The sequence below is a fragment of the Eubalaena glacialis genome, chromosome 2 (assembly GCF_028564815.1).
Source record: "Eubalaena glacialis isolate mEubGla1 chromosome 2, mEubGla1.1.hap2.+ XY, whole genome shotgun sequence".
In the NCBI taxonomy this organism is placed as follows: Eukaryota; Metazoa; Chordata; class Mammalia; order Artiodactyla; family Balaenidae; genus Eubalaena; species Eubalaena glacialis.
In genome coordinates this window covers 4,899,594-4,912,904 of record NC_083717.1, presented here as the reverse complement: position 1 = coordinate 4,912,904, position 13,311 = coordinate 4,899,594, and the positions used below count along the sequence as shown (strand labels likewise).

General features: G+C 37.0%; 1 protein-coding gene across 1 annotated transcript in view; it reads left to right on the top strand.

Annotated features, from left to right (window-relative positions):
• MRC1 (mannose receptor C-type 1) overlaps positions 1 to 13,311 on the top strand; it is a 90,603-nt gene that overhangs the window by 29,777 nt on the left and 47,515 nt on the right. Inside the window, exons 6-8 of the mRNA XM_061181540.1 lie at positions 2,853 to 2,999; positions 7,825 to 8,010; positions 11,042 to 11,199. Coding sequence (XP_061037523.1) covers positions 2,853 to 2,999; positions 7,825 to 8,010; positions 11,042 to 11,199 — 491 coding nt within the window. The remainder of the gene's footprint in view (positions 1 to 2,852; positions 3,000 to 7,824; positions 8,011 to 11,041; positions 11,200 to 13,311) is intronic.

Sequence of the window (13,311 nt, the reverse complement as noted above, 5' to 3'; positions counted from 1 at the left end):
TCAAAAATTTGATTTTATATTTATGATATATATATATAATATTATAATGCTACATAGTATATTCATAGATTTTATACATATTTATTTATATCTACACACACACTATGAATTTAAGAAATTTAAATTGTTTTGGGCTGGAGAATTTCTCATTATCTTGAGCCATGAGATATTTGCAATATTTCTGTCATCGTTATAATGATCTGAAGGTCTACGTTGACGCCATTTTCTCCTATTTTTAATCGACTAGAGTTGGATTAAAAATAATACCAGCCACAGATTGTAATATTCCATACTAGCATCATCATTCATGAGCAGTTTTGTTGACAGTTTGTAGTTTAGTTGTAGAAAAACACAGGGGATGATCAAGCCTTCAACGGCTTTCCCATTTTTTGGAGGACGGAAAATGCTCTGAGCTAATTATTTCTATATTGTTGTAACACAGAGGTAACAGAACATAAAAGGAGACTAGATGATAAAGATGTTTTACATATACAGAAATTATTCTGAGAAAACACAAGGACCAATGGTGACAAAAAGTCTTCATCTTATTCACCAATACCAACCATTGTTAGTGGCTGCTTAAGACACTCTGCTGAGTATGGTTCTTCACTCCCAACCCAGGCCCCATCCTGTACTAATCTTGATTTATTAGGAAAGCGTGCAGGCAAGGATTAGTGATGTCTGCCATAGGTGTGGGAAAGGACGGGTCACATTTTCATTTACCAGTTCTGCTATGGAAAATACTGGTGTGGTGTTTCTTCATATGGTCAGACTTCTTTTTTAAAGCCATCGAATGGTTTTTGCATTTGGCTTAGAAAATTAAACTCTCCATTTTCCATGTTACCGACTTATGGTATTAAAAAGAAAAAGAAAAGCTTTGAAATAAATAGATAATATTCGGAATATGCTAAAACATGCGAGGGAATTTTTAGAGGACATAGGTTGGTTTAAACTGATTAGATTTTACTATGAAATTTGACTTTCAATGTACTCCTTCAATGCATGATGTTTACAGGGCTGTCACTAAGAGTCAGCTCTGCTTTCCTCTGGAATATGGTAAGTAAACACTGCTGCAAGGGAATATAAGATGTGCTATTTATGAGTGAGAATTTGATTTGTCTGCTTACTGACTCAGTCACACTAAATTGGAGAATGCCAGTTGGCTTCGTCAGATCATTAGACAATAATAATCATTTGTTGGGGGATTAGAGTTTATTCTTTGCTGCTTAATTATTGTAAGCAGATCATTTTATTTATTACTCAATTTTAAGTGATGATTATTGTAATATTTAACCACTTGCATTCTGAGAGTTCAGTGAGAAAATTGAGGGGTCTAGATTCTGTGAAAGTGAGGAATAAAATTGGAATATTAATGAGAAAGGAAAAGAAATGTCCTTCCTTATTAAACCAATTCCTGAGAAGTAGGCGCAAAATTAAATCACCTTCTGAAATAATATGAGACTTTCTTCAAATGAAAATTAAAACCTTGTGGAACATTAGAAGTTGTTATTGTATAAATTGTTCAATCAGCCTTCAATTGAGTACTTACCAAGTAAAGCATCTATTAAAATACATCTACATTTGAAGTGAGGATATTTTACACAAATCGTATAGAAGTATGAGTTCAAATATATAACTATAGTAACCATTTAAAGACAAAGAGTTGATATATTAAAGTAGGTATTGGTGTTCTATTGATAAATAACTGTATTACTATGATTTACCAGCTCATATATTAAATAATAACCATTAGCTGTAAAATACATTATTGTTTCTGAAAGTTTCTTTCTAGTACTGGTACCTTATCTGTTAGTTCAGTTATACTGGAAGTTTGGTCATACTATCAACACATTTAAAAAACATCTTTATCCTTATCACTAACAATTTTTTCTTTGTGTGCTATTCAAGCAACTTCCAAAAATTTTTGACAAAGGCTTTATGGAGCAGGTGATGTGATTCCCATCTTTCGGGAAGGGAAAGTGTGGTCCAGGTCCAGGTCGTAAACATGTCAGAGGTCACAAAGCAGAATCATTGACAAAATGTGACTCATCACCCTGTCTTCTCTTGTGAGATGGAGCAAGTTTTTAGAGCACTGGTTTCAAAATCATTTATTAAAGTGGTGGAAAAGCATGAGAAATGTGGGTATCGATGCATGTATCGATTGCATTAAGAAAGTTGACTTGACCTGGTTCTTTAATCAGTTTCCAGTAAGCAATGAGATGAGAGGTTAGCTGCTAAAAATATTCTTCAATAGGCTGAGCTGAAAATCTTGAGAGAGAGTCTGAGCTCTGGGGGTACTTTATCAGCGTTTACTATGGCACATTGCTGCTTCTAGCATCTCTTTCCTTCTTTTTCTCCTCCCATTGCCTTCTTTCCTGCCTCTTCTTTCTAACTGGAGAAAGTTTTCCCATGTCCAGAAATTCTCTGGCTGGTCCTCACAGTTAGCTTGACTTAGGTTTTTGGGGAGGTATCGACAATGTTGAGTACGGCTGATTTGGAACATCGTGTATTCTTTTGTTATTTATCCCCCATCATACATAAAATAACCCACTGTGAAGATTGTTCAGGGTTTAAGGTTTAGCTTTATTGTTTGATATTGTGGGGAAAAATTTATTTCAAAGAAGTAAACTTATATAATCAACATTTCAGGTATTGGAATGATCCAACAATGAGAAAACAAATAGACACGCAACATGTCTTTTGCTCTGCAGGCAGTATATATTTATTTGTGAATGTGTAGCAGAAAGGGTGGGGATCCATTAAATGCCAAGGATAAACACACGAGGCTCTGGGGATCTATCTACTTGTAATTCCTATAATAGTCCCACTTTTATTTTTTCTTTTCCCCAAAGGAAGTCCATCAGCAGAACCAGGAAAAAGCTGTGTGTCACTAAATCCCGGGAAAAGTGCTAAATGGGAAAATCTGCAATGTGTTCAGAAACTAGGCTATATTTGTAAAAGGGGCAACACAACTTTGAATTCTTTTGTAATCCCCTCAGGTAAGTGATCTATTTGATCTGAAGTGTATAAAATATTATAATTTAAAGATCAAATTACAGTCTCGTCCTAACTGTAGGCAATGACAGGTTTTGTTGATCGTTTATGTTATCAACTTAATGATATTCCTACAGAATGTCTTTTTGTTGGTTGCTAACCTTTCCTGAGTGTTCTGGAGTGTTTGGGCATGAGCAAAGCCTTTGACACAGCATTAATAAAAATTTTATCTTCACAGCTGCCCTATGAGGTAGGTATTATTATTCACACATTTTAGATGAGGAAAAAGATATTCAGAGGATATAAAAAACTCGCACATGTGACAAAACTGGAATCCAAGCTAGGAAATCAGTATCTGAAAGGGATGTTTTTATTATGTCCTCACTATTTAATGGCCTATCTGGGCGCCAGTGTTATTTAGTTTAACATATACACTGAAGCCTTCACCAAAATGGAATAAAACATCCCAGAAGTAGTCACTGAATTTTATATATAGGCTAGACCAGCGGGAAAAAAATGCAATTATGCTCTCTATTATAATTTTATAGAAGAATTAAGCTACTAAGCCCAGAATGCAATTTTTTTCTTCAAATTGACAGAAAACAAACTAACTATTGATACATTTTTTTCACCATCAGCTGTTTTTGGAGAGACACTTAATACTTCAAGGTTATTTATGTATGTATATATATATTCTGCTTGGGAAATCTGACAGCGTGGCATTCTTTACTTTTTTTGCTCCTTGACTTTTAAAAGCAATTTCATTTATTTTAAAATATGATCGACATGGCTAGAAAGTCCAAGGTACAACATGATAAATATTAATAATTTCTTCCAGTTCTTACTTCAAATTTGCAGTTCCTCTCTGAATAACTGTGTCTGGGTGTATATTCTTACCTAGTTATTCTATGAATATATGAATAAATATGTTTGTAATTCTTTTTGTCTGTTTTATACAAATGGCAGCATATGATACACTTTGCTCTACTTTTTTCACTTAATAAAAATTTTGGGCATCATTCCATACAGTACATAGGTGGCTTCTGTGTTCATTTTTATGGCTGTACATTAGCCATTGCAGGGAGAGACCATATTTTTTTTTAACCAGTCCCCTATTAATGGAACTTCAGTTTACTTCCAATTTTTTATTATTACAAACAATGCCGCAGTGAGTAACTTTATACATATGTCATTTGATGTGTGTGATTATTCCTAGAAGTGGAATTGCCAGATCAAAGAGTGGGTGTGTTTGCCATTTTAATGGATACAAATATGGCGGAGCTCTCCAATGGATATAGATGAGGGTCCCATTATTGGGTTTGATTATACTTTACAGGGTCACCCTTATGGCTGTGGGCACGCCTCAGGGAGACCTCAGTCATTTTTTTTTTTTTTTTTAATTTTATTTATTTATTTATTTATTTATGGCTGTGTTGGGTCTTCGTTTCTGTGCGAGGGCTTTCTCCAGTTGTGGTGAGCCCCCCACTCTTCATCGCGGTGCGCGGGGCTCTCACTGTCGTGGGCTCTCTTGTTGCGGAGCACAGGCTCCAGACGCGCAGGCTCAGCATTTGTGGCTCACGGGCCTAGTCGCTCCGCGGCATGTGGGATCTTCCCAGACCAGGGCTCGAACCCGTGTCCCCTGCTTTGGCAGGCAGATTCTCAACCACTGCGCCACCAGGGAAGCCCCCTCAGTCATTTTTGTATTTCATCTCCTCTATTCCTCCCATACGAGAAATGGTACTGATATAATCCTTCCCTCTTGGAAGAGCTCATATAATTCTCCTTCAGAAGATTTGGAATTACCACTTAGGGGATGAGGAGAATGGTGGTTTTTATCATGTCTGAGGTAAGGAGACGGAATTCTGTAACTTGGCCTTGTTCCTTAACCCCCCAGTTTTAGTTTCCTATCTATTAAGTGGAGATACTAACACTTGTTCTTCCTGTGAATGTTTGTTCGTATTGTCAAGCACTCAGTCCATTATTCTTATTTCTCTGCTATGCCTGTTACTGAACCAAACGTGGGTCTGCTGGTCTGCGTGCAGTAAAGCCAATCTACTGACACCGGGTTGTGGTGGAGGAAATTGCAGGGTTTATTGCAGGTGCCAAGCAAGGAGTCCAGGGCAGCTAGTGCTCAAAACACTGAACTCCCCTATGGGTTTCAGGAAAGCATTTGTAAAGACCAGGTGAGGGAGGTGGGTTTCAGGGTATGTGATCAGCTTGTGCACAATTCTGTGATTGGTTGATGGTGAGGGAACAGGGCAGTGTCCCAGGGGTTAATGTTATCAATCCTTAGGTGCCAACACGCTCATGATCATCAAGTAGTTAATTTCTTCCATTTAGTGGTGGTTTTAACGTCTGTAAAACAACTCAGGAAATGTCCATCAGATACTATTATCTGGGTACTTCAGAGAGGAGCTACAGCAGAGGATATGGGGGAGGGGGTCTGTCCCAGGAAGGCCCCCTAGGGTCCTGCTCGGTTACATGCCTTACTTGCTTCACTTGCTAACTTTCACTTCCCATTGGTTTTTGAATTTCGCTATACTTCCTGGATTAATCATTCTATCTTTTCTATAAACTCAAATAAACCAGAGCTTGGAAAAGCATATCAGAGTTACGATTATGAAGCATACATTACTGGTGACTCTCTCGGGCAAGGGTTCCACCTCGTCCCCTGTTTGTCTTTGCAATGCCACCCTGTTCGTCCATGATCCCTAGGTTGCTAGAACTACACTGTCCAGTTCAGTAGCCACTAACCACATGTGACCACTGAGCACATGAAATGCGGCTAGTTCCAACAGAGATTTGCTGTGAGTGTAAAATACACGCTGGACTCACAAGACATAGCATGAAAAACAAAAGTAAACGATCTCATTATTTTTTAATTGATTACATATTGATATGATAATATTTTGGATATATTGGGTTAAATATGATGTATTATTATAATGAAAGTTACCTGTCTCTCTTGAGACTTGTATTTAACATGGCAACTGGCAAATGTATAATTCCATACGTGGCTCCCATTTATAATTCCATACGTGGCTCCCATTTATAATTCCATACGTGGCTCCCATTTGTGGATTATGTTATATGTCAGTCAGACAGTGTTGCTGTACAGCAATAAGCCATTTTTTGTGGCTGCCCCAGGGGACGCCTCTTCATTGGTTGTTTTCATGTTTTGAAATATCTTAAAAGTGCATCTGTTTAGTTTTTGAAGCCCTCAGCATGTGCTGGCTTCATTTTCAGCTTCTTGAGCAGCAAAATTAAAATATCCCACAAGAGGGCTCCAGAGTGATACTAACCTGTTTTTTTTTTTTTTTTTTTTTTTGGTAACCACTGGAACTGTATAGAAGGAATAGATTTTCTAAAAATATGCATTTTTCTGTTATAATAATACAGTGTTTGGATCTCAGGACTGCCTATTTACTTGAATGACTGTACACAGAATCTTGAGCTTATACAAAGGTGATGCAGACAGTCCCAGACTTTGAGAGACTATGGAACTGATACATGAAACGGATAACAAAGGTGCCCTATACTGAACCTTTACTAAGGCAGCACATTTGAGAACATTTAGTATCAAACTTAAATATAGAAATTGACATTCATTTGGCAATATAGTCCCTCTTTAAGCAAGATATATTGCTCAATTGCTGTTTGAAATAGTATCCATAAAATGGTCATAATAAGCTGTTGTATAGTAAATATAACTTCAATTCTTTTTCTTGACCAACAATTCATGACGCTTACTCTGTGCCAGGCCCTGTGCCATTTCAGGGCCTATATGAGGATGAATAAAGCGAGTCTCTTGCCTTCAAACGTTGTTACTGTCACTTCCCCTAGCTCATTACTGTCAGTGCATGTTTGTAATGTATAATCAAGGTCATGAAATTTGACCCTGACTACTAGTAGCAATAATTAGGACATTGGTCACTGTTACTCATTTGATTAAATAAACATTGTTGTCGTATTTGTAATTTACAGTCATATTATCTCAAGTGCAGAAGAACACAGTGAGGATGGGTAGTTTAATATTAGTACTAGTATTAATATTATTTACAATTTTTTACATACATGGATAGTTTGGTTCATGTGATGTGACTGACCGAACATCACACAGCTTGTGGCAGATTCAGATTTTGCCTGAAAGACTTTGGAATCGAAGTCCCTGTGATTTCTGCACTGTTATGTGTCATCTTTTGGGAGCAAGTCCACAGCAATGGGTTAGTTCAAAGGCACAGGTGGCCGGCTCACACTGCCATGGTTTCAGAAGCTCCTCGGTGACCCCCCCCTCCTGCCCCCCACCCATTCTAGGCCCTGTGTCAGCACGTCTTTCTCCTGCCTGCCTTGTGAGTCTTGCCCATCCTCTGAGGAATGGATGGCTTCCTAATGTCCGTAGAATAGAGGTAAATTGAAATCTTTTGAGGAATGAATACATTATATGACAAAGCTCTTGTGCTTCCAGTATTTATAGAACACGCTGAGGACAGGTATGCCGATGATAAAATGCAGACGAAGTGAGACAATCTATTGTATCTTACTGTGGCCTTGTAGGTACAGTTGAAAATAAGAACAGATTTCTCATTTGGCTTTATTTTAAAATGAAAGATGATGTCCATATCATCTTTAGTCTAAAAGCAAACACAATCTCGTCTATCTTTTGTGAATACCTATGCCAAAAAATGGAAAAATAAATATTAGCTATATTTGCCTATGACTATGAACTGTTTCCTATAGAGAATGATAGAAAATATTATTAAATTAAAAAATTTTGAAAACAATAAAAAAAGCTCCTTTTAAATGTTTTCCAAACTCTTTTTTTTTTTCTAGAAAGTGATGTGCCTACCAACTGTCCAAGTCAGTGGTGGCCGTATGCAGGTCACTGTTACAAGATTTACAGAGAAGAGAAGAAAATCCAAAGAGATGCCTTGATTGCATGTAGGAAGGAAGGTGGTGACCTAGCAAGTATCCACAGCATCGAGGAATTTGACTTCATTATCTCCCAGCTGGGCTATGGTAAGAACTTCATCTGTAATACACTTGATTCTCGTCTTCCTGACTTACCACCCATCTTTGGAAAATTTAATCATAAATGTTAAATCTAATAATCTAATAAATTCAAGTTAACAATTCAATGAATAATTTAGTAACAAATATTAATCATGCCTAAAATATTAAAATTATATAACAATTTAAAGAATTTTTACCACTAAGAGAACATTTGAGTTTTTTTAATATGGAATCAACTTATGCATAGTTTTAAAAATCCTGTGTTTCTATATATAATCTGGATTCAGAGCAGTCTACCTTAAATTTGTGAACAGTATTTCACTAGTTGGAATTAGTTGTGTGTATGGACGTATTTTCTCTTTTAAGGCCCATATTTTGTCTCACAGGAGAGGTCTCTAAATGAACCATCTCATCCTTTGAATTTTATTTTCTTTATTAATCTAGCTAAGGCTGCTAGAATGATGAGCAGAGAAAGAAAGAATTTATTTGACTGGAGTGGTTAGATGGTGGCCTAAACCTTTTAAAGAAATTTGCATCTCCATTTTAGGACTGTAAGAGACAAAGAGAAAATGTAGTAACTAAATATTGTAAAGTTTTAAAAGATTGGCCCTATCAAAAACATTTAAAAAGTGAGTAAAACGAGTTGGGAATGCTTATCCTGAAGAGGAGGAGGGCGAGGAAGGAAGTAATGATGACGGGCACTCAGTGGTACTTGCTGATTAAATGATGACCATTTTCTGCTTCCACTTACGAGACTGCAGAATAGCTGAACCTTTTCATTTCCAGAGAGCAAAACAAGAGGAAATGGATGGTGGTGATGGTGGGGACTGCTTCCTGACACTTCCTGCCTGAAAATTGATAGGAGCGGGGATAGGGGAGAAGAAAAAAACAATGAACAAATAGATGAGAAAAATAGAGTAGTCTCAGAGAAAGATGGAAAATATCCCCAACACTGCTGCTGTGAGTGCCAGCGCTGAATGGAATCCTTTCTCCTTCGCTCTCCTCACTGAGTTTGGTAGGGTGATGATGATATTCTGCTACAGCCCATAAATAATTTCTTGATTATTCTACATTTACCTATCCTGGAGCATCTGGACTACACGATAATAATGTAATCAGAAGCAATGTATCTGAATAATATCATGACATAGATGGCATGATACTTATAGTAGGGAATAAAGTTTGCAAGTGAATCAGTGGAAAACACATTAGTTAAGAGGCTGTAGGGCTAACGTACAAATTTTGCTCTACTTTATATATAATATGGTCTAGTAATAGGAGAACCTTATATATTTATTGCTATAGTTATTTTGGGAGTTTGGATGACGAAGGTTGCTTTTAAACTCAGCTGGAGAATTAGTAAGCTTTCACTATGGAAACCTTCTCTTTTTTATTATTGATAGAGATTTATTTATTTAAAACAATACAAATAATATTGATAAAGGTAAAGGAAAGTTATAAAATTAAAATCATTGTTTCTAAGTCAGAAGCCTAGAAAACCTTTTTTTAGCTAGTTGAGTTGATATCTTTCATGTTAATCATGGAAATACAGTGGATAAATTGGGACCTACACATATAAGTTATGACTCCATCAACAAAGACAGCTTCCCTAACAGATTGATAAGTCCGTCTAACAACTTTATGCTCACATCTTATATATTTTTGGGGGATCAAGGTTGTGCATACAAAAGCTAGAGGGGGAGAACAGTTTAGTGAGAAAAATGTTTATCAGAAACTCTTAATACTTTATTATAATTGTGGGACTTGGGAGTTTAGGTTTTCTTTGATCTTGAACCTAAAAACCTTGAGGGGTACATGAGGTCATTTTGGAGCCTGTATTTGCTGCCCAAAGAACATGATCTGCCAGATTAAGTGAAAGGAAAAGGGATCATCCTGGCAATGTCATTCACGTTTCATGGTGCTGGAAACATCTGGGACTGGCACCAGGCCAGTCAGGGACTTCTCCAAAAGCAAAGTTGAGTGACAACTTTTAGGAGGAAGAGACTAAACCATTTAGGGAAATTCCTATACGATGCGGCATATTTCTCATTTTCTACTACAACATCATCTTTACAAACTTTTGGCAAGTAATTTAGTTTAACTGTTTAAAGAACATATGAAACTTAAATAGATATCGAATTGTGTATTCCTTCAATTTTTAAAATATGGAAATGTGTATGATTTTAGCCATGAGACCTCAGGCCTATTTTGTCCCATTTTTACTTATGATATTTAGAATGCTTAGAATTAAAACTACTGATAAAATCAATAATGCTCTTCATAGAATTTTCAAAACAGAATGATCATCTTTTATATCTATACCTGGTTGTTTTTATTTTAACTTTTGTTTGTTATTTGGGTTTTTCTGGTGTTTCATAGTGAAAATGGTGGCAGATTCATTCATATACATAGACTGATAAATAAGTGCTAAATGCCAGAAGACAGCCCAACCCTTCAGTTTATATATCTTCTCGCTGTATGGTTCATTTTCACTCCGATTACAGTGATTAAACTTTAACAGAAACACCTAGAATGTTCTTGATGACATCGTCAGTAAAATAGGAGTGGTTTTTAATTTTTATTATTTTAAAACATTCATAAGATTTAATAGTAGTCAAATAGACTTATGTATAAATAAGCTACCATATTTCCAGCACCATGAGTGTGGTTGGTACGATAAATTATTTATAACAAAAAAGCAGCTTCACAAGATAGAGGGTAAGATAGATCTACTTCAGTTTCTGGTTAACAACTCCCAGGAGATGGAATTTGCAGTAGCACAACAAAAGAATATAGTCACATTCACAATGTGAAGAATACATTACACATTTTAAACTAAAATTGACAACATAAAATGTAGTTGACATCTCAGTCTACAGAGGTAGATCCCTTTACAGCTCAAGAGGATGGTCTTTCATGCTAGTGATAATATCAAGGGAGTTGTTGATAAAGAATGGGTCTTCCTTTCCTGATAACCTTCTGATGTTTAGAAAGAAAAGTTTGGGTAAATGACTTCTGTGTTTTTCTTCCTGTTTAGAGCCAAGTGATGAGTTATGGATTGGCTTAAATGACATCAAGATTCAAATGTACTTTGAATGGAGTGATGGAGCCCCTGTAACATTTACCAAATGGCTTCCTGGAGAACCAAGTCATGAAAACAATAGGCAGGAAGACTGTGTGGTGATGAAAGGCAAAGTAAGGCAACTTTAGTTACTGATATCTAGCAAAAGCCACGGGGAAATTTTCCTTCTGTCCCACTTATTACATACGATTGTTTCCATTGTTTCTATTCTACTTAACTGACATAGATCAAGGTTGAACGAGAATTCAGATTAAGTGTTTTGAGTCTCTCTCAATTGTCTGGCACACCCAAATTCTCAAGAGGACTAGAAAAGCAACAGACAGAAACTGTCATTTCAAAGATGAAATTAACCAATAACAAACGCTCATATCATTGCTATGCTTGGTTCTAAGTTTTGTTTTTTTTTAAATTTTTATTGGAGTATAGTTGATTTTCAGTGTTGTGTTAGTGTCTACTGTACAACAAAGTGAATCAGTTATCCGCTCTTTTTTAGATTCTATTCCCATATAGGTCATTGCAGAGTATTGAATAGAGTTCCCTGTGCTATACAACAGGTCCTTATTAGTTATCTATTTTATATATAGTAGTGTGTATATGTCAATCCCAATCTCCCAATTTATCTCTTCCCCCTTTCTCCCCGATAACCATACGTTTTCTACATCTGTGACTCTGCTTCTGTTTTGTAAATAAGTTTATTTGTACACTTTTTTTAGATTCCACGTATAAGTGATATATATTTGTCTTTCTGTGTCTGACTTACTTCACTCAGTATGACAATCTCTAGGTCCTTCCATGTTGCTGCAATTGGCATTATTTTGTTCTTTTTTATGGCTAATAGTCTGTTGTATATATGTACCACATCTTTTTTATCCATTCCTCTGTCGATGGACATTTAGGTTGGTTCCATGTCCTGGCCATTGTAAATAGTGCTGCAATGAACATTGGGGTGCATGTATCAAATTATGGTTTTCTCTGGGTATATGCCTAGGAGTGGGATTGCTGGGTCATATGGTAGTTTTATTTTTGGTTTTTGGAGGAACCTCCGTACTGTTCTCCATAGTGGCTGCACCAATTTACATTCCCACCAATGGTGTAGGAGGGTTGCCTTTTCTCCACAGGTGGTGGCACATGTTTTTACATGGCTTGATTAATCAATTCAGAGCTTTGGTCCTACTTTTAGCTGGTTGCTCTGAGTGGATGGAGACCTAGCTAGATCTACTCTGGGTCCAACAGCCTAGAGTCTGTGCTTGGAGAGCTATAGCTTTTTTTTTAGGTTACAAAGAGGTGCCAAATATGAAAAAATGGCTTCCATGTCTTAAATATCACTTTAGCGACTAAAGTGTATCTTCAAGTAATCTTTTTTTTTTTAATTTTTATTTATTTATTTATTTATTTATTTATTTATTTATGGCTGTGTTGGGTCTTCGTTTCTGTGCGAGGGCTTTCTCCAGTTGCGGCAAGCGGGGGCCACTCTTCATCGCGGTGCGCGGGCCTCTCATTATCGCAGCCTCTCTTGTTGCGAAGCACAGGCTCCAGACGCGCAGGCTCAGTAATTGTGGCTCACGGGCCTAGTTGCTCCGCGGCATGTGGGATCTTCCCAGACCAGGGCTCGAACCCGTGTCCCCTGCATCGGCAGGCAGATTCTCAACCACTGCGCCACCAGGGAAGCCCTTCAAGTAATCTTTTGTTAATAGAGAATGAAGATGGTGGTTAAGAGGCTTGGTTTTGATGCATGGCTTATTTCCTCATTTGTAAAATAATAATAATAATCGTACCCAGCTCATATGGTGGGTATAAGGATTAAATGGGTTAAGGTGTATAACGTGCACAGTGCCTGGCCCAAACTTCCTGTTCAATAAGTATTAGCTACTGTTTTTATCATTGTGGTTGTTATTATGGTGATAAATTGAAAGCTTAAGAGAAGAGTATGTGTTAATTATTGAAAGAATAGGCAGAAGTGTGTCCTGGGAAGGGGAAACCAGAGAGCATCCTACTTGTAGGGAACTCAAAAGACAGTATGGCTGAAAGCATGGAGTGAGAGGCAGAGGGGTGTGTAGGGAGAATACTGGCCATGACAAAACATGCATTAGCCTGGGAGTAGCCAAACCTAATCTGCAATTTGCAAATATTACACTGGCTGAAGGGTTGAGTACCAGGTTGTAGTGGGTACGGAAAACATTTTTCAAGGTGTTTAGCAGTTAAGGGAAGGAGAAGAGAAGTCACTT